At 47.0% G+C, this 21,181-nt stretch overlaps 1 protein-coding gene across 1 annotated transcript in view; it reads right to left on the bottom strand.

The window, feature by feature from the left end:
* Positions 1 to 378: 378 nt before the first annotated feature.
* The window catches only part of TTLL10 (tubulin tyrosine ligase like 10), an 86,425-nt gene continuing 65,622 nt past the window's right edge, over positions 379 to 21,181 (bottom strand). Inside the window, exons 6-16 of the mRNA XM_033156298.1 lie at positions 20,110 to 20,199; positions 18,856 to 19,024; positions 18,277 to 18,395; positions 17,595 to 17,709; positions 15,459 to 15,544; positions 14,763 to 14,934; positions 11,353 to 11,524; positions 6,606 to 6,746; positions 5,781 to 5,897; positions 3,522 to 3,615; positions 379 to 1,294 (exon numbers count right to left, since the gene is read on the bottom strand). Coding sequence (XP_033012189.1) covers positions 465 to 1,294; positions 3,522 to 3,615; positions 5,781 to 5,897; positions 6,606 to 6,746; positions 11,353 to 11,524; positions 14,763 to 14,934; positions 15,459 to 15,544; positions 17,595 to 17,709; positions 18,277 to 18,395; positions 18,856 to 19,024; positions 20,110 to 20,199 — 2,105 coding nt within the window. The 3' untranslated portion in view covers positions 379 to 464. The remainder of the gene's footprint in view (positions 1,295 to 3,521; positions 3,616 to 5,780; positions 5,898 to 6,605; positions 6,747 to 11,352; positions 11,525 to 14,762; positions 14,935 to 15,458; positions 15,545 to 17,594; positions 17,710 to 18,276; positions 18,396 to 18,855; positions 19,025 to 20,109; positions 20,200 to 21,181) is intronic.

The following is a 21,181-nucleotide window of genomic DNA, read 5'->3' as shown; positions in this document are numbered from 1 at the left end:
CTTTTCTTGTTGTTGTCTCGAGAGACAATGGAGTGCACCTCCAGAGGTGACCAAAGTGACCTCCCTAGGGTGCAAGCCTCAGCAGTTTGGTCCTGGGCTGCCCAGACAACAAGATCCTCCCTCCCAGCCTCGCTGATGCGGTCCAAGGAAAGCAGAGGAATATATTTGGCACCAGCTTGGCTACAACCATCTTAGGGACTCCACTCCAGATTTGTGTCCGGTTTACTCCTTATTAGCCTTTTCTTCTCCCTTAAAACGTATCAATAATAATTTGTGTAAAAAAACAACAACAACAACAACCCAACACCAATCATTTTTGACATCCTATAAGGGATGCCACAGATTCCATTGTTAGAATTGCTGAAAGAAGTCAAGGACTGGGGTTGCTTTGGTTTTTATTTTTTCTCGTCGTCCTTTATAGGAAAAAGAAGGAGGGCTTTGGAAATACACAAGCGATCTCGCTTTTAGGAGCCCCGGTGAGAGAGCTTCTTCTCTTCAGGGAGGGATTCGCCGCAGCTCTGGCCCGCTGCCGAGGCCTTGCCACTCTCCCCGGGCAGCTTGGAGTAATTCATGAGCTGGCGCAGTGGCTTGGCTTGCTCCTGGGAGGCCGGGATATTTGGCGGTAGGCTGGACTGGAGATGGAGGGAGACCATCTGTGAGCTGGTCAAGGGGCTGCCTGCCCCGTTGCCACTGGCCGTCAGGAACTTGGACCCAAACGTTTGCTGGAACCATGCCGCATAGGACCGGTCCTTGGAGGGAGCTCCGGCAACAGCAAGGCCAGAGGCTCTGGACCTCTCGTCGTCGCCCTCGGCCTCCGGGTGCCTCTCCGAGACCGGTGGGACATGCTTGATGATATACTGGTTGCCGCTGCTGCAGACCTGGTTGCCCCGGAGGATGTTTTTGACGGACGGGCAGAAGGCGAGGTTGGGCACGATGGAGATCTGGATCTGGGGCATGGGCAAAGTGTTCCTGGGGACACCCCTGCTGGGCACAATGGTGACCCCTTCAGAGTGGGCTGGCGCCTCGCCCTTGGCTGGCTTCTCCGGAGATTTGACTGGCTGCTTCTCCGCCGGGCGCCCGGGGCTCAAGTTGTAAGTGTTGTTGCAGAAGCTGCTATTCTCGGCGAGGGACCGGTGGCTTCTGAGAGAGCGGAGAGACGTCCTGCTCTTGGTGGACCGCGACTGGCTGCTGTCTGTGCCCACCCCACTGTACAGCAGGGCAAAGTGGCAGAGTGACTCCAAGGGCAATATGTTCTGGATCTTCTGGCTCTTGGTGAAAATCTCGATGGCCAGATCTGGGAAAGGCCGAGAGAGAGAGAGAGAGAGAGAGATGGGGGGGGAGGGAGGAAAAGGAGTGGTGTGGCGAGTGATCCAATGCAGTTTCAACATTTAAAGGCAACTTACCTGATTCTTGTTTCTGAAATGCAAAGCCCAAAGCTAGCTATCTTTCAGAAATTGAAACAAAATAGAAAATTCTTTCCAGTAGCACCTTAGAGACCAACTGAGTTTGTTCTTGGTATGAGCTTTCGTGTGCATGCACACTTCTTCAGATACCATGTGCATGCACACGAAAGCTCATACCAAGAACAAACTCAGTTGGTCTCTAAGGTGCTACTGGAAAGAATTTTCTATTTTGTTTCGACTATGGCAGACCAACACGGCTAAAAACCTGTTTCAGAACTTGGACACTGAGATCCAGCGCCGAGGGCCTTCTGGCGGTTCCCTCGCTGCGAGAAGCGAAGTTGCAGGGAACCAGGCAGAGGGCCTTCTTGGTAGTGGTGCCTACCCTGTGGAACACCCTCCCACCAGATGTCAAAGAACAAACCAACTCATCAGACTTTTAGAAGACACCTGAAGGCAGCCCTGTTTAGGGAAGCTTTTAATACTGGATGAATACCGGGTAATTGTATTTTAATATTCTGCTGGAAGCCGCCCAGAGTGGCTGGGGAAACCCAGCCAGATGGGAGGGGCATAAATAAATTATTATTATTATTATTATTATTATTATTATTATTATTATTATTATTCCTAATTTCACTATGCAGCTCTTCAACTGAGTAAATCTGCATGCAAAAATGAACAGTTGTACCTTGGTTCTTGAGCTTAATCCATTCCAGAAGTCCATTTGACTTCCAAAATGTCCGAAAACCAAGCCACGGCTTCTGATTGGCTGCAGGAGCTTCCTGCACTCAATCGAAAGATGTGGAAGCCGCATCGGACGTTTGGCTTCTGAAAAACATTTGCAAACCGGAACACTTACTTCTGGGTTTGCGGTGTTCGGGAGCCAAAATGTTTGAGTCTCAAGGCGTTTGAGAACCAAGGTATGACCGTATATCCTAGGTAGGGCATCATGTAGCAGTGAAAACGGTGTACAAAGATTCATTACGCTAAGGAGAGTTGCTTTGCAAAAATGTGTATATAACGGCAGACAAAAAGGTATGCTTTATGAGGAATGCACCCCCAAATGCTGATGAAATTCCGCAAGGACTCCACAATAACCACAAACTGATGTGTAAATGTGGAGAACTGAACAGCAGAGTGGGAAGCAGAGGGTTGTATTCAATTGTGGATCCTACTGAAGTTTATGAACACAAGGCTAACTTAGGCCCGTTAATTTTCATGTGCTTACTCAGATTGGGGACTTAACTGGATACAACCCTGAGGAACTAAGAGAAACTGAATTGGAGAGATCCACCCATCCCTTCTCAGGAACTGTGTGATGCAATGTTCTTGGTCTCCTTTGTTAAGGAGATCTGAGTCTGCTCAGTCTGCACCCAGAACCTCTCCAACGAAGAGCAACTTCTAGGCTCCCCTCCATTCCCTTCTGAGGGCTCTGGGCAAGAGCCAGTCTAGGTAAATAAGGTAAAGGACCCCTGGACGGTTAAGTCTGGTCAGAGGTGACTATGGGGTTGTGGCGCTCATCTTGTTTTTAGGCTGAGCGAGCCAGTGTTTTTCCACAGACAGCTTTCCGTGACATGTGACCAGTAGGACTAAACCGCTTCTGGCACAACAGAACACTGTGATGGAAACCAGAGTGCATGGAAACACCGTTTACCGTCTCACTGCAGTGGTACCTATTTATCTACTTGCACTGGTGTGCTTTTGAACTGCTAGGTTGGCAGGAGCTGGGGCAGAGCAACGGGAGCTCACGCCATCGTGGGGATTTGAACTGTCAACCTTCTGATCGGCAAGCCCAAGAGGCTCAGTGGTTTAGACCACAGCATCACCCGCTCCTCCCTAGGAGCCAGTCTTCAACCACCTGGGCACCAACGCTGGGCAAAGGAGAGCTTGAAAAAGAGTGCCAGGTCCAGCTGGTTGGAGCTGGTACGATGGGCTGATCGGTAATTGAAGCATTCCTGGGAGCTTGGACAATTGCCCGACAGTGTCTATCCCTGGCGCCGGGTCCCCTACACAGCTATAGAAGCCATGGGAGTCCTGGTCAACTCTGTTCATGGAGGAGTCGGCTTGTTTCTGTGCTCCTGAACCCCTCCATTTCCCTCATGGCTGATCAGCTTTGCTTACCCAGAGTCTCGTTCACCACCGTGGGAATGACGCTTTTCAAGGCACTGCAGTTGGTGTGCAAAGCAGGGTTGGCGTTCATCTCCAGGAGCCAGACCTGATTTTAAAAAGGGGGGGGGAAGCGGGGAAACACATTTGTTTCTTTGCATACAGGCTGAGTTGCCGGATCTCCAGCTCTGGCCCTGAAATCCAGGCTGCAAATCAGGGCCGAGGTGTGTGGCTACTATGAAGCCTCAGGATCCACTGGATCCTGGATCTAAGACTCTGCAAGAGAATTATTGCACGACAACACAGGTTGTTGTTTTTTTTTTTAAAGAAAGCACGCGGCTCCCTACAAATCTTGGAAACTGTAGTTTACCCCTCATTGAGCTATAATTCCCAGCACCCTTAACAATCCAAGATTTCTAGGATTCTTGAGGGAAAGCCTTTAAAGGCATGTGTGTGATCCCTGTTTTGTTGATCCTGGATAGCTCACTTGGTTAGAACATGGTGATGATAATGCCAAGGTTGCCAGTTCAACCCAGCTGCATATTCTTGAATTGCAGGGGGTTGGACTAGATGACCCTCAGGGTCCTTTCCAACTCTACAGTTTTATGATTCTGTGTTCTGTCCCCCCCCCCATTTGTTTCCATTTTCCAATTTGACCAGTGAAAACGTTTTATGATTGCCACTAGGGGGCACTAAAGTCCTTTCTATTTTCTCTGGTAACTGCCTCCCCCCCCCCCAAAAAAAACCCTTTCCTATTGCAACAGAGGCTATATAAACAAGTTCAAGGAATGTAAGAGTTTAAGGGGAAAGTGCCAGCCATATATTTCTGCAGGCAGCAAAAAAAATGAGCAGTATAGCGGTGGATTCAGGAGAGCAGTGGATTTTTTGAGAGTGTGAAAAATATCCACAAATCATTTGACTCATATAGAATTGTTTTTATGCATATGTAGTTTGAATTAATCATAACTGGCTATAATTTATTCAACTGGGTGCTAAAGATAATGAAGATGATGATGTCCTTTGATCTCACGGCCTGAGTATACTGTTTTAATTGCTGTGTTGTTTTAACGGGGATGTTCTATTGCACATTTTCATCATGGCCATTTATAGTTTAATGTTTAAATAGGATAGTTTTGCTGTGGGTTTTGCCTACGATATATATTTAAAATTATTCTGTATTTTAAACAATGCAGTGCAATTGTTTTTTTCTGTGTATGTGTTTTGTAAACTGCTTAGAAAACATTTGGGCAGTACGTGGAGTATAAATCATATAAATATCTAGGTCTTATACAGAGTAAGTAAGAGACCCAAGTTTCTCATGTTCATCAATTTCAAGGCATCTATTGTGAGTAGGGCTAAAATAAGACACAAATCTCTCTTCTTATATTTCTCTATTAATAATCATTGGGTTGTGTGCAACAAGCCCTACTCAGAGTATGCCCACTGAAATGAATGGACCTAAGTTAGTCATACCCATTAGTTTCCACGAGTCTACTTTGAGTAGGACAAAAATGGGATAAAATCCATTATTATGAACAATTATCAATGAGCTGTAGTCAACGAACATTTACTCTGAGTAGACCCACTGAAATCAAAGTGTGTCATGGTCCTTAATTTCAATGGGTCAATTATAAGAAAAGTTCATTGACGACAACCTATTATTATTATTATTATTATTATTATTATCCTATAGAGCTACCTGGATTTCAAAAATAGCCTTTGCTCCATGAATTTGCCTAATCCTCTTTCAAAGCCATCCAAGTTGGTGGCCATCACTGCCTCCTGTGGCAGGGAGTTCCATAGTTCAACTGTGCACTATGTATGTCCGGAATCTTCCAACATCCAGCTTCACTGAATGTCCACGACTTCTAGTATACCCACGCCATATAACGTCCTGAGGCCAGGAGTGGGTGGGTCCAGAGGGACAAAGTGAGCAAAGCGGCGAGTGCAAATTTTACCTCTGCGCAGTGAGCTAGTTTCTACACCACCACCCCTCAATCCTCCATCCAGGAAAGAAAGAGGCACGATCTGAGTTCAAGGACACATTCCAGCCAGGCAAAAACTCTCAGGGGAGGTGTGAAGCAAGGCTGGTGAGGGGATGTGGTTAGGCAGAGAGACCCGGAGGCTCACCCCATACAGCCACCATTTCCAGATCTATGGGTTCGTTATCCATCAGAGGAGTCCCTTGGCTGTCCTCCTCAAGCCCTGACTCTGGAGACTCGTGCCTCTCGACCCGCGGCCCACTCAGCCGAGGATGCGGCCATGTGACTGTACCTTGAAGTCTTCGTCGATTAAGAAGTCGCAGCCAATGAGATCAAAGTAGCCCATCTTGCACTCCAGCTTGGACTTGACCGCCAGGAAACATTGCAACATGATCTCTTTCATCCTCTTCTGAAAGACACAGAAGGACAGCATGATCCCGGCAAATTTCCCCCCGCCCCACAAGACCGCTTGCGAGTCAGGGGAAGCCACAAAAGATCCAGATTAGAGGATCCGTTTATGTCCAGTCCTCGGGTGGTCCCCCGCTCAGCCCTACTCAGAGTAGACCCATTGGAGGTCACAGATGCTGTGCCCACTCATGGTTTATATTCATGTCACACCCCGACAGCAGCCATTTCGTGTTAGACTGAACCCTCAACGGCAGCCATTTTGTGGCTGGTGTCCAGGAGCACTTTCTCGACATCCCCAAGATGCCCATTGGCAGAACATATGGGCATCTGCACCAATCAAGTTCCACAAGGCTCCTCAATTCGGTCAGCTTGTGGCGTTGGCTTATGCAGTCCAGTGGGGCATAATGGTTTAGAGCATCAGAATAGGACCTGGGAGACCAGGGTTCAAATCCACCACTTGGCCGGAAGCTCTTTGGATGACCCAGATACTGCATCTCAGCCCAACCTACCTCACAGGGCTTCTTGTGGGGATTAAATAAGAGGGAGGGGGAACCATGAGGGGCACCTTGAGCTCCTTGGAGAAAAAGCTGGGGTACAAATGCAATAAATAATAATAGATAAACAGTGGGGCAACGTGACAGCTGGACAGGCTCATCCTGGAGAACTGGCTGCAGCTGCGGGGTGGGCAGAAGGAAGTGTGGAAACTCACAGTAAACCCATTGAAGACCCAGTCCTTGGGGAGCCCTTTGATGTGCCTGAACCTCTCGTTGACGTAGTTGTTGAAGCGCTCCATGCGCCACACGGTCTCCTCCTTGACGTGGCTGTACATCGGACTCTTCTTCTGAACGTACTGCAGGGAGTTGGCAGAGAAAACAGGCGCCTCTGTTAGGGGCTGTGCATTGTAGCGCTGGATCTGTGCCCCCCCTCCCCTCCCGAGGACAAGGGTCTGGGCAAGGAGCAAGGGGGAGAGGGTTTGTAGGACGGGGAGCAGGAGGGTGGGCAAGCAAAGCAAGCGGGGGGGGGCAGCCACTAGGATTGCTTATAATCCTCCACCAGGGCCAGGGCCTTTTCAGTGATGGCTCCGACCTGGTGGAATGCTCGGTCCCATGAGACTAGGGCCCTGCAGGATTTAACCTCCTTCCATCAGGCCTGTAAGACAGAGCTATTCCTCCTGGCCTTTAATTTGTCACTCAGCCTGATCTTTTATTTCCCTTCTCTTCGCCCCTCCTCTTTTTGTGAAGATTACCCACTCTGGGACCCCACATCTAATTTTCCCCATGCCTTCTTGCTGGCCGAAGTAGGATTAATTTAGGCAGCTAGCCTTGGTGACTATCTAATGTTTATTGGATGGATTTTCCCCAATATTGATTTCTGAGCTTTGAATTTTATTGTTACTCATGCTTTTATACTGTATTTCATGCTGTATTATAATTAAGTGTTTTAAATCTGTTGTTAGCCGCCCTGAGCCCGGGTTTCTGAACTGGGAAGGGTGGGGTATAAATAAAAAAATATTTTTTGGGGGTGGCCAAGGTCCCATCTAGCCCAGCCTCACAGTAGCCAAGCAGATGGGAAGCAGGACTTGAGCGCTACAGAACCCCCCCCCCCCTTTGTGTTTCCAAGGAACTGGAATTCAGACTGTATTCAGAAATGGAGTTTGGACACAGCTGTCATTGCCAGGAATCTAACCCGCCATGAATTTCTCTCACCCCCCTTTAAATCCACCCAAGTTGGTGTCTGCTGCTACTTCTTGATGAAGTGAATCCCACAGTTTAACCAGGTGCAGGGTGCATGTATTGACAGATTATTTCAGATCTTACAACCCATCCTTCCTCCTTGGAAGGAGCCCAGAGCCACATGACAATAAAACCACATTAAAAAGAGAGAGAGAGCAACATTTGACATTTGTTTGATGCTTTGAATCCACTGGATTCCACCTAATTTCACTCAGATTTTGTGTAGATTCAATTTGTTTCAGCATTGGCTGAAAAGGATTTTCTGCAATTTCTTTCTCTCTCTCTCCCTTCCACATAATATGAGAACCCTAGGGGTTAATCCAGTAGCCCTCCAAACGGTGCAGCCATAAAGCCGCTAGCACACTTGCAAAGCTAAGCAGGGTCTGGTCTGGTTTCAAATTGGATGGGGGACTGCATGTTGAGATTCCTGCATCGCTAGGGGTTGGACTGGATGTCCTTCGAGGTCCCCTTCCAACTAGTGTATGATTCTATGAAGCTGAATGTTGGGAGATTCAGGGCAGACAAAAGGAAGGCCTTCTTCTTGTGGCCCAGAACTAAACGGAGGGATTAATTCCCCAAACAGGTAATGACGGATTTAAAAGAGGACAAATTCATATGGGATGCTCCCATGATGCATTATGATTTACTGTTTACAGCTATATTATTATGTTCTTGTTTCAAGCTTCTCAGATAAGTTTTTTGTTGTTGTTGTTATCGGGTTCACATGCAAATATTGTTCATAAAATAAAAGGCGTGCGCACACAAATCTAGGAACCTCAATCAAACGGGCAGTTTTCTAGAAAGGAAAGGGGTGAGTCTCCCACGGACCTTCTGTTTACACATTTCTCAGCGAAGGGGCAGCAACAGGGGGTCTCTCCCCTTTGATTCCATCCACCTGGCGGATCCCCACTTCTTAAATATGAAAATTTAAACCATTCCCTCCTCGCTCCCACCCACTCAGGTGGGACACAATTGGGGGCGGAGAGGCAGATTTCTGTGCCGCCACCGCCGCCACCTGCTCTTCCCTGAATTTCCTGTCTCCCTCCCCACCCCACCCCCGCTGGTGAGATTTGCAGGTACTCCTTTGAATAACAACACCTGGCCCTCATTTCATGTCCTTTGTGGCAACGGGGTCTCTCCGGAGCCAGCGAGGCACCGCAGCTCTCCAAATCCCAAGCTGAGCAAACAGCTCTGTTCAAGGCAAAAACAAAAAACAACACAAAAAACCACACAAGGCGCCCATCTTGCCAAGGCCATTAAGCTGCAGGAAGGCAATACCAAGTGGGCTGGCAGGGATAACATATGCCCCAGCTGTCTCTGTTTACCAGGGATGGATGGCCCTTATTTTCTGGTGCCCGTCCTTGGAGCGAGAAGAGAAATCAATTCCTGTCTGTGTTTCTCCTCTTGGGCGAGTGTGACGTATTTGATAACCAACGGAGGGCCTTAGAATCAGAGAGCCCCCATTTCAAGCCTTGCTCCGGTCATGCCTCTTGCTTAAGAGGCCTCAGAAAACTATTCACGAATTATTTCAAGACATCTATATGTAAACCCCTGCTCTGAAATCAACCCCTCCAAGCGGTTTGCAAAATGTTACCTGGACAGCTTACAAAAACGCCAAATTTAAATTGAATCTCTCTCATCACCCGAGCCCTCAAAGGGAGACGGATGAATTTGCCTTCCCTGCACCTAGAAATCTAGATGGGCAGGGGGTGGGGAGTTAGAGCGTAGGTATCGTTTATGGCACGGGTTGCGGGGAACCTGTGGCTCTCTGGACATTGCTGCTGCTGTTAATAATGGTAATAATTAGTATTAACCAGATGCCTCCTCACTCAAGTGGCCCCAAGTGACTTACAAACACAAAACCAATAACAACAGGGACAGCAAATAAAAGCTAGAAGTGCTTCTGTAGGTATAAAAGGCAGGTCTTACTGATCCTGCCCCTGTTGAACTCCAACTCCTATCATCCCTGAGCAAAAGTGATGCTGGCTTGAGGCTGACAGATTCAAACAATGTATTGCAGGCCGCAGATATCATCATATATTTTCATGACCTTGGCCCAGCTATTTAAATTTAGCACCTGCTGTTTTTGAGGGCTAAGCTTAGGGATGGGCGAAACTTTCCATTTCAGTTTCCCTCCATTTCCTGCTTTTTGCAATCTAAAGATTAGTTCTTCACCTTCCCGCATTGATCTGCAAATATCATCTTATTTTTCTTTTTTAAAAGAAAGTTCTCCTGGAAACTTGCCAGCATTTTAGTCTACATTTCCCCCTAATTTAATATGTCATTATGCCTACCATTCATTTTTTTTTGGGGGGGGGGAGGCAATTTCCCTTAATATACTGCATTTGGAAGCATGTTAATTTCACCGATAGATGCCCTTACTTATTTATTTCAAAATGCCCACACGGCGCCTGATTTGCAAAACGGGTAACAACCACCTCAAAGCAGTTTTGCAAAAAGAAAGAAAGAAAAACAAACAGATTTCCAAAAGTTTAAAATAACAATAGACTAAAAGCAGATTAAAACTCGCATCAATATTTCTAAACATCTGGAGAGGCATGCCGAAACAATAAAGGTTTTTTAGAAGGCACCAAAGAGAGGGCAGTGAAGGGGCCTGCCTGGTATCAATAGGCAGAGAGTTCCAATGGCTACTCAAAGGTCACATTCTTTACACACTTTCCCCTAACACACACACATTTTTGCACTCATCATTGGGTTGCCGAACCAGATCGCAACATTCAGAGCAGTGCGAATTTCTTCTTCTTCTTTTTTTTTTTTTTAAAAAAAATATTATTTATTGAAGATTTTCCAATTTAAACCAAATTACAATACATGATTAAATTTCCCAAACTCCCCTTTCTCTCACCAAGGGGAGCAAAACAAAACAGACCCCCTTCTCACTGGGGTAATTATCAATTCTTTCCCAATTTAACCAATTAGCTTATATGCATCATCTTTACAGACTTCCCCGATTCCCCCCCCCCCCGTTGAATCCAAATTAAACCCTAATTCACAGTTATCCCCAATTAAGTCTCCATGCTACTTATATATTCTACAATGTATAAGAGCAGTGCGAATTTCAAGGAACGCCTGGCTTTGGTTTGCGTATTGTTTAGGTACGATGCCCAGAGGCATCATTGAAACTGTTCTCTGTAATTCTATAACAGCTTGGTACGGTACAGCCTCCAAGAGAGACAAGAAAAGGCTCCAACGAGCTGTAAGAATTGCAGAAAGGGTAATTGGTGTTAGCTTGCCTTCAATAGAGACAATTTATGCTACCCGAGTTAGGAAGAGAGCAGAGAGAATTGTAGCAGATCCTTTACATCCCGGTCATCATCTGCTTGATTTACTTCCATCTGGACGTCGCTACAGGACTTCATATACAAAATCGGCCAGGCACAAGAATAGTTTTTTTCCCTTGTGCCATTAAATTGTTAAATTCATAGTTGTATAGCTTAAGGGGAGGTAAAATATGGGTGGGGTTTCTTTGCTTCTTTGTATTGTGAGAGGAACAGTGTCTGTATGTTTACATTGCAATGTAGCCGAAACAAATTCCAAGTATGTTGGAAAATGTACTTGGCCAATAATAAATTATTCCTATTCCTATTCCTATTCCTATTATTCCTTAACGCAACACTCCACGTTTAAAAGAAGGCCCAACTATTTCCTGGACCATAGAATTCTGCCTCCTGCTCAAATCCCGCCACCCTCTTCCCCCCTCACCTGATTGGTCAGATGAGAAGTGAGGTCTTCCGACTTCGGGTCGTAGTTGAGGCATGTGAGGCGGACGTAGCCATGGCCAAAGAACAGCATGTAGGGACATGTACAGGCGATGAGGAGATACGAGCGAACATCAAACTTCTTCCCATCTAAGAGCAGCGGCTTATCAATATACCTGAGGAGCCGGGAGGATATGTATCTCTGTGGCACCTGAGCCTCTGAGGCTCTTCAAGCCTTGCCCATCCCAATCCGTTTATTTTATTTTTTATGTTCCAATCTATTGCATTTCATTTATTTAAAAAACATCACCACCATCATTATTACAGTATTTTAAATATAAATTTCAAAATAAATCAAAGAAAGCGCATGGAAAGGGTAACTTATTAACACAGCAGGCACAAGACAGCTCAGTAACTATACATCCTCATTATCTTAATATTTCCTTCCTCTGTTACAGTTTCTTTACGGAGGGGAGTGGTTTCCATGCAAAATTCTTCTTTCCAGGGTTTCGGGGCAAAAAGATAACGCAAAAGGTCCATAGTCTAGAACACAGATTCCCAAAAGAGGTGGTGGGATAACCTGCGGTGGGGCGGGGTGGGTTTCAAGTTCACCCGTTTGGTTGAATTAATTAAACTAATTGGATTTTTGAATGCATGTGCAGTTAATGGTTACTGTTTCAAACTGTATTGCATTACAGTTTTACCTCAGGTTACAAACACTTCAGGTTACAGACTCTGCTAGGCTGTAAGTAGTACCTCGGGTTAAGAACTTTACCTCAGGATGAGAACAGAAATCACACGGCGGCGGCAGCAGCGGGAGGCCCCATTAGCTAAAGTGGTACCTCAGGTTAAGAACGGTTTCAGGTTAAGAACGGACCTCCGGAACAAATTAAGTTCATAACCAGAACTGTATTATTATTCTTCCTTCCTGGGTTGTGTGAACCACCATAATGAATAATAAAGGTTGGGTTGGGAGCACGAGGGATGAATTTGTGGAACCAAGGGGGCGGTGACCCGAAAAAGTTTGGGAACCTAGAATATATCAAGGACAGGAAGCGGGCATTTTGATCCTTTATGTTTGTATAGCCAATAAAGGCTTTCCAGATTTGTAAGATTGGCAGAGAATAACTAGAGAAAACGGAATAGACCTCCCAGCTCTGTGGACAGCACACAATACAGCTGTTTTTCAAATACTGCTCGAATTGTTTTCGATAGTCATAAGTGGACTGATCAAACTAGCCGTGCAATTGTCATGCTTGCAGGGAAGTGGACGTTAGCTGATGTTGAAAGTGGGCATTAGCTGATCTCATGTTTGTTTGGTTTGATTATTGTGGCCTGGGGCACTGTGTGTGTGTATGTGTGCAGTGCCAGATTTACGTATAAGCTATACAAGCTATAGCTTAGAGCCGGGGTTGGCAAACTATGGTCCGCGGGCCGGATACGGCCCGAGGGGGTCGGTAAACCGGACCCTGGCCCACTCAGTCAGTCCCCGCACGGAGCGAAAGCGACGTGCTGCGCCGGTTGCTCCGCGCTGGGACTGACTTCCAGGACGCAGACGCGGCTTCCTATTGGCTGCAGGAAGCTCCTGCAGCCAATAGGAAGCCACAAACGCCTCCTCCTCCCCCGCCATTGCGAGGAAAGCCAGCGAGGAAAGAGCAGTGGGGTGTGCACATGCGTACGGGTGCACGCGCTCCCGCGCACGGGCAATTCGGCCCGCCGGTGGAAAATTTTGCTGACCCCTGGCTTTGGGCCCCACTCTCTTGGGGGCCCCCCAAAAAAAATTAAAGGGGAAAAAACTGGATGTACATTTCCAAAATATAAGATAAAAAAACAAATAAAATAAAACCTACATACAGTTTCAGCTTAATAATTATTTCGCTATTAATATACTTCTTAATTGTGTTTCAGCTCAGCAATTACTTTGATAAAATACATAAGTTGTTATGTGCAAATGGCTTTAGATACCTATTGGGTCCATAAATTGCCATATAGCATATATTCAACACACACACAAAAACAGCAATAATTTGTTGTTGACAAAGGGCAGCTGGACATATAAAGGGCCCCATTACCTTCAGTAGCTTAGGGCCTTGTCAAACCTAAATACGGCCGTGTGTGTGTGTGTGTGTGTGTGAATTTTTGCATTTCCACTTCTGTAGGAAGCCAGTTAGACAGGGAGGGGTGGGGGGCAGGTGAGTGCAGCTGCTCAGCTCTCTAACGGCTTTGGTATATAGCATTAGAGACTTATTCAGCTCACACAATGCAAAGTCTTTGGCGTGCATTTCCTCCTTTGAAGCTCTCTTTAGATGCCCAGACAGAAATAATCTCTGATCTGTCTCTCTTTCTTTCTCTCTCCCTTCACCACCTGTTAAAATGCTAATGATCTGTCTGTGCCGATGACACGAAACTTTAAAAAAGAGAGAGAAAGGTATTGGAAATGAAACTAGGCCGACTGAGCAAAGGACTCTGATCATACAAACGACAGGAAGTCCTTAGACCGGGAATGCTCGAGCTGTGTATGCCAGGAGGAATAAAAGGAATTGTGTGTGTGGGGGGGGAGAGATTCCTGCCCACCCGCTACTAAGGCTTTCCGCAGTTGCTCTTACGCAAAACGCAGAATCCCGTGCAATCGCAGAAAAGGGGATGGCACTTGGTTGGCGCCTCCTGTTCAGACTCTGAAATTTGCACAAGTACAAAAGCATTTGGGGGAGGGAAACTTAATGGTTCTTTGACACACACATCACAAAAAAGCTCAGTGAAGGCTGAGCGAGCTCAGTGGCTGTGGAATGCCGATTGAATGTTTGCGGGGACCATAAATGGAATGGAAAATCCTGGGCAAGGTCATGGATGCTAGAATGGAATCTAGAACAGGAGGCCTCCAGGATGCCCCACTCTGCGATTTTTTTTCCTGGTATTGGGGGGGGGGGGTGTTTAATGGGGAGTTTGATGCAAGTCCCTGACTTTTGCAGCACATAATGGGGGGGGGGGTAGGGATGCTCAGGCCCAGAAGAGGTGCCAAGTGGCTCTTGGGATTCTCACTAGGCCACACCCCCTGTCACCAGGCCACACCCCTCTCCAGCCAAGCTTCACGTCCTCCAGAATGGCTGGGATGTGTCACGGAACTCAACGGCATCACTTGCTTTCCTGGATGGAGGACTGAGAAGAGTGTCGGGGACTGTGCTCAGGAAGCAGCACAGGTTAAGATTTGCAACAGTTGTTCTGCCCACTTTTCCCACCGGCCCCACCCACTACTGGCCTGTGCCCCCGGGAAGGTAGCCTAGTAAGAGATGCGGACCCCGGGGGGGGGGGAAAGTTGCCTGCTCCTGCCGTACTGGTTGCATTCCAGCAGCTCACATTTCTGCAAGATGACGGGGCAGTGGGTTAGCAGAACCTCCACATCGCTGCATTCTCTACCTTTGAACGATCCTCGCCGGGGGGATTTTGTAGGGCAGTTTCTTGTACATAGGATCTTCCTCGATGCTGAGGAGCTTGGCTTGCAAGTTGTTGACCTCGGATTGGTTTTTGAGGAGGAAGATCCCTCGGCCTTGGTTCGAGCTGGTGGGCTTGCAGATCCAGATCTGAGGCTCTGCGGAGAGGAGGAGAAACACAGGCAAGATGCCTGATGGGTCTATCTGGCCCATCATGGCCTCCTGGGCTGCAGCTCGGTGGCAGAGCACCTGTCTCGCATGCAGAAGGTCCCAGGTTCAATCCCCAAGGACATCTCCAGGTAGGATGGAGAATGTCCCCTTCCTGAATCTCTTGGAGAGCTGCTGCCAGTCAGTGCAGGCAATACTGGGCTGGGTGGGCCACTGCTCTGATTTGGCCTGAGGACCTGTGGGAATATAATGGGGAGGTGGAGAACCATGTCTGCCACTGTGAGCTCTCTGGAGAAAAGGTGGGAGATAAATGTAGCAATAAAAGAAAAAGAATTCCAACCATCCCAATTGGGAATAGTTTCCTTTATCTGGAATCTACAGCCACAGGGCAACTCCGATCCAAAACTAGACCGTGCCTGAGCTAAGCAGGAGTTTGGCAGGTTTGGAAAATGGTCAAATGAATTTATTTCCGCTTGGGAGGATGTGACATAGCTCTGAAGCTCCTGACAATCACCTTCATATATATCAAAGAATATCTCTCTCTCGTCCTTGGTATCCAGCCGGAAAGTCTCGGGGAAAAACTCCTCCATTCTCAAAACCCTGCAAAAGCCCAGGATAAGAAGGGGTTTGAACTTGCATGCTCCTCGTGTCAGGGTCTGCCCCTCTCCAACTAAGGATGGGCAAACAACCTCTCAGTTTGGGTTTATCCTTTTCCCAATATTCAGTTCAGCTCTCCACATTTCCACATCTGTTTGTCATTTGTTTAGTTACCTTAAAATCCCTCTTGAAAACCCACCCTTGAATTTCTCCTTATACGCCCTCGTTTGTATACAATTCTGCCTGACGTACACATTTCCACAGAGCCATTTCCCCTAATACAATGCATTTTTTGGTATGGTTTTGGCAGAAATGGATGCATTCAAATGCATGCTTTACCCTAGTCCAGGGGTCCCCAAACTAAGGCCCGGGGGCCGGATGCGGCCCAACCGCCTTCTAAATCCGGCCCGCGGACAGTCCGGGAATCAGCGTGTTTTTACGAGTAGAATGTGTCCTTTTCTTTAAAATGCATCTCTGGGTTATTTGTGGGGCTTGCCTGGTGTTTTTACATGAGTAGAATGTGTGCTTTTATTTAAAATGCATTTCTGGGTTATTTGTGGGGCATAGGAATTCGTTCATTATTATTTTTTTCAAAATATAGTCCGGCCCCCCACAAGGTCTGAGGGACAGTGGACCAGCCCCCTGCTGAAAAAGTTTGCTGACCCCTGCCCTAGTCTGTGCACTTTTTGCACACGTTGCTTGGGTGGAGAGCTGCACTGCAAAATTCAGGGCAGACTTCGAAAGATAGCTGTGTTCCGGTTTTCGTATCGTTTGAGAAAGTGTTGTTCTGCTTTTTATTACGTTCTGTATTTTTAATAGATATACTGCAAACTGGCCTGTGAGCCTCGGATGAAGGGCAGTGTATAAATTAATTAATAAACTAATATAAATACGTTCGCTTTTAAATGAAAACTGAATCCACTTTATTCCACACACCCTACCCCGACACTGTTGAAACACTGGGTCCATATTTCTAGGGGGCGTGTTTGCCAGGCAGCCCCACTGCTGACATGCCTCCCCCAGTGTGGAAATTGGACAACTTTCCCCTTCAGCCAAGGCAGCTCATAGACCTCCATACCCTCAGCTGTGTGTCACATGATTCCACATGATGTGATCCCAACCAATCAGCGAACACAATGATGTCACAAAGCCAAATAGCTCTGGATTTGAAACCTTGTTACACGCTGGCATCTGGATTTGAGGTTTTGAATGACGATGGCACAGTAAACATTCTGTTCTGGAGAGCTGGCTACGGCTGGGAGAATGTTTTTTGCAGGGTGCGTGGGGGAGGCAGTTAAATTATACCTACTTCCCATAGTCAATGTTGTTGTTTTTTTACTAAACTCGGTCCCTGAGGCATCTCCTGGCCTCCTAAAGCAAACATCACCCATTACTGGGAATGCAGCTACCAAGAAGCAAGAGAGGATTTTGCAGCCTGAGTAATTTTTGCAAATTCTATGCACATTTTCACCATCCTTTGCATAATGTTTTGATGTTTGCTTTTGCCACATATAATAATTCACTACAGCTGCACCATATGCTCTGCAGTGAATAGTTTTGGCACCAAAAGGGAGCTGTTAAAGGAACCCCCCCCCCCAAAAAAACACCATCAATCAAGTCACCTTCCTTTTTATGCCCAATGATAAATGCCACTCTGCTGCCCCCTCTAAATGCCTCTCATCTGCCCAAGGGCCACAGTCCTTTCTGGGGGTTCGTGTGACAGTGGTGGGCAGAATCAGATGAAAAATGAGTGGGTCAAGCCATGTGAATGTTATCTTTGTATGGTAGGCTACACGTGCACACAAACACCCTTCTCTATCCTCCAACCAGCTGAGAAAGAAGCTTTATGTGGGTTCGAGGACAAATTCCAGCCAGGCAAAAACACTCAAGCGAGGGGCGTGGTTTGGCAAGAGGAAGGCGTGGCCTGCGGAACATCCTGAGGGCCAGATTAGAGGGGGCTAAAGGGACACGTCTGGCCCCTCTGAACTCGAGACCCTCCCTCCTTGAACAACATAAGGCACAGGGAGGGTATGCTTAAGAGTTTAGGGCTCACTTTGTGGTCCTGCTGATCTTCTTCATGACCCGTTCATACTCCCTCAAGTTCATCAAAAGGCCGATCTTGGTGGTGAGGATCTTGTTGTTAGAGATCTGGTAAAGAAGTTGCTCTCCTGCAAAGGGATGAATAGCGAGAGCAAAGGTGGAGCATGAAGGCTGGGTCAACCTCTCTCACACGCAGCACGTCCTTCATTGATAACCTTTGGGCCAAGCCCAACAACAAGGGTGCAGGGAGGGAGTCTGCCGACTCCAGTTGCTGCTGGACTGCAGGGGTGCCAACTTGAATAAAATATTGTGGGGGCCCAGATAAGCCCCGCCCCGCATAATCGATCACATGACGTGGTGTGCGCACACACCATTTGAATGGGAATGCTCATCAGCTTTCCTGCATTGTAGGGAGTTAAGACTCTATGACGCTCAGGGTTCCCTTCCAACTCTACGATTCTATGAAGAACAGCACCCATCAGGCTGTAGCTAATGGTAGTCAGAAGACCCACTGAAATGAATGGACCTCAGTTAGTCATTTCCATTGATTTCAATCATCCCTGACCACTCGCCCTGCTGGCTGTGGTTGATGGAGGTTCAGCAACATCTGTTAAGCCTCAGGATCTCCACTCCCGTGCCCTAAGACCACTAGGGGAAAGGTCTTTTTGGTGGTGGCTCCCCCCAGGCCTCCTTACCTTCTCTGAAGTTGAAATAGGTGTCCCGGCACTTAATCTCACACCACTTCAGGATGTAATCATCCCTCCGGTTGTCGTAGATACGCTGCCAGCCTTTGTTCTTGCAGAAGGTGTTCAGTCTGCTCAGAGGAAGGAGAGAAAACAATGAGGTCCAGCAACTTGTTGGTTTTTTTAAAAAAAATAAAGAACGGCAGCAGCCCTTGCCTTCACCATCAGAAGAGTCTGACTACTGGATCAGGCCAAAGGCCCATCTAGTCCAGCCTGCTGTTCTCACAGGGGCCAATCTGATAGCTGCAGGAAGCTGGGCATGAAGGCACCAGCCCTCCTTCACTCATAAGAACACCAGAAGAGCCATTCCCCACGATAACCTATAGCGAGACAGCCAGGACTGACATCACTTGTGACTTCAATAACTAAGTTGGAGAGGTAGTTCCTCCCTCCTCCCTCCACTTCCTCTTTCCTTGTGTGCTGTGTCTGTTTTACACTGTGAGCCAGAGGCCCTGAGGACTAAAGGAAATGGGGAGCCACAAGAAGAAGCACCCATGACCGATGGGCGATTCTTTCTGCAGGCGTCCTTACATATCGATTCCGTTTGCTCCTCCAATATAATAAAAAGGCCCCAGGTTAGGGGGCTCCTCTGGCTTCTTCTCTTCTGGGTGATTCATTCGGGGCGATGCTTTGGGAACGCTTTTCTGCCCTTTGGGTTTGGTTTCGTTTGCCGGCTCCCCTTCAGCTAAGTTGGAATTGCCTGGAATCAAGAGAGAAAAGCAGCAGGGAGTGAAGCGGATCCAGAAAGCCCACAAACAGGGCATGAAGGCAACGCCCACCCTCGCTGCCATGCATACAACCCTAAGAAGGACCTGGCTGGATTAGGCCAGCATCCTGTTCTCCCAGATGCTCCTTATGGGAAGCCCGAAATCTGTTCCTGAGCACAGCAGCAACGCTCCCCGTTGGTGATTCCCGGCAACTGGGATTCAGGGGCCTCCTGCCTCCAGCAGTTGTGGGTGGGTCACCGAAAGCTTGATGGGCTTGATGGGACCCTGCTATAAAGTACAGGTGAAACTCGAAAAATTAGAATATCGTGGAAAAGTCCATTTATGTAAGCTATTGTTTTCATTAGCTACTGGAGTTTAATATGTGAGATGTACTCATGACATGCAAAGCGAGATATGTCAAGCCTTTGTTTGTTATAGTTGTGATGATTATGGCGTACAGCTGATGAAAACCCCAAAGTTGAAATTGTGAATTTGGGGTTCTCATCAGCTGTACGCCATAATCATCACAATTATAACAAATGAAGGCTTGACATATCTCGCTTTGCATGTCATGATTCTATCTCATATATTAGTTTCACCTTTTAAGTTGAATTACTGAAAGAAATGAACCTTTCCACAATATTCTAATTTTTTGAGTTTCACCTGTATGTGCTCCCTGCCAGAGGAGACCCTTTCTCCACAGATGCGCTTGATTTGATGCCCACGTTCACAGGTCTCCGCTGAGCTGTTCAAACTTCACAAAGCGTTCAAGGAGGACAGACAGAGTCTGCCTCTCCAGAGACCAGGGTGCAGCATCGTGCCAATTAATTTGGGGAGGGGGTCGTTGCAACTGTGCGACACCCGCCCAGGATGAGAGTCGGCTCCGTCAGGCTGGAACTAATTGGCCATTGCCTCTTTGAAGGTCTCCGCATTCTCATGCTCAAGTCCTTTGTGAGAGCAACGCCAGCTTCGCTTTACACATGCACGCAGCCAGATATGGGTCTGGGTTTGGGGACAGTGTGGGCCGGGGAGGAGTGGAGCAGGGAGGGCACATTGGGGGAAGCAAGAGGGTGCCTACTGCTTTGCTTCTCTGGCTGCAAGTCTTTCTCAGTTTGGCTTTCAAACATGCTCATGAATTTCTCCCTTGTACTTGCGACACACTTGGAATCTGCAGAGGAAGAGGAGGAGAAAAACAGCCATTGGGCCCTGAACCAATACTAATACGTAACACCAATACCGACCACAATACTTGAAATGAACCCAAGAGCTGAAGGAGAAATGGTTTTGCGAAAAGACCCATCTCCCCCAACTTTTGCCTTCTAAATTCTGGAGGAGAAAAGGGGTGGATTCTGCAGAGATGTGGCAGCGGGCTCTTCGTGTTTCATTCATATTTTGTGCCTTTTAATTTGGAATTGTTTCAAATCAACATTTCGTGCGTGGTGGCTACACTACTGTTTCTTCAGCACAGCCACACCCACCCTGTATATTTAAAGCACTTTAGAATTAGCTGTAGAGCAGGAAGGGACCCCAAGATGGCTATTCAATCTCTGTTTTTATTTTTGAAAAAAAAAACATTCTGCATGCAAAACAAGTGCTCTGCCACTGAACTAAGGCCCTTCCCTTAAGACGTAGGAAGCTGGGTTACGGTATGTGGAGTCAAGCTACTGGTTCATCTAGTTCAGGGGTCTGCAACCTTTAAGACCAAAAGAGCCACTTGGACCCGTTTCCGAAGGGGAAAAAAAACTGGGAGCCGCAAAACCATTGCGACATTTAAAACAAATATAACACTGCATTTTATTTTTAAAAATCCGATTTAAATTTTAAAAAATCCGATTTAAATAAAAAAAAAATCCATTAAAAAAAATCATTCATTTTTATCCACCCTGGGGACCACTACCAGGTCACAGCCTGATCCAAGGTGGGTTGCAACAGCATACAAATATTTGATTTGTTGTTGTTGTTTTTTTTAAAAAAATGAGTCCTCAACTGCACACTTGTGTTAAATGTTTGTCCCATGTCTTATTGAAGACTGCTGGCTTTTACCCTTAATATTCCAGACCAGAGGCTATGCTCACCTCTTCCAACCTCCTCTCTTGCTAAATAAAGCACAGAATTGCACCAGAGAAGCCTGTGATGTTTGTGCTGACTTG

This window comes from Lacerta agilis, chromosome 8, assembly GCF_009819535.1.
Source record: "Lacerta agilis isolate rLacAgi1 chromosome 8, rLacAgi1.pri, whole genome shotgun sequence".
Lineage (NCBI taxonomy): Eukaryota > Metazoa > Chordata > Lepidosauria > Squamata > Lacertidae > Lacerta > Lacerta agilis.
This window is presented reverse-complemented; position numbering and strand designations above follow the sequence as displayed.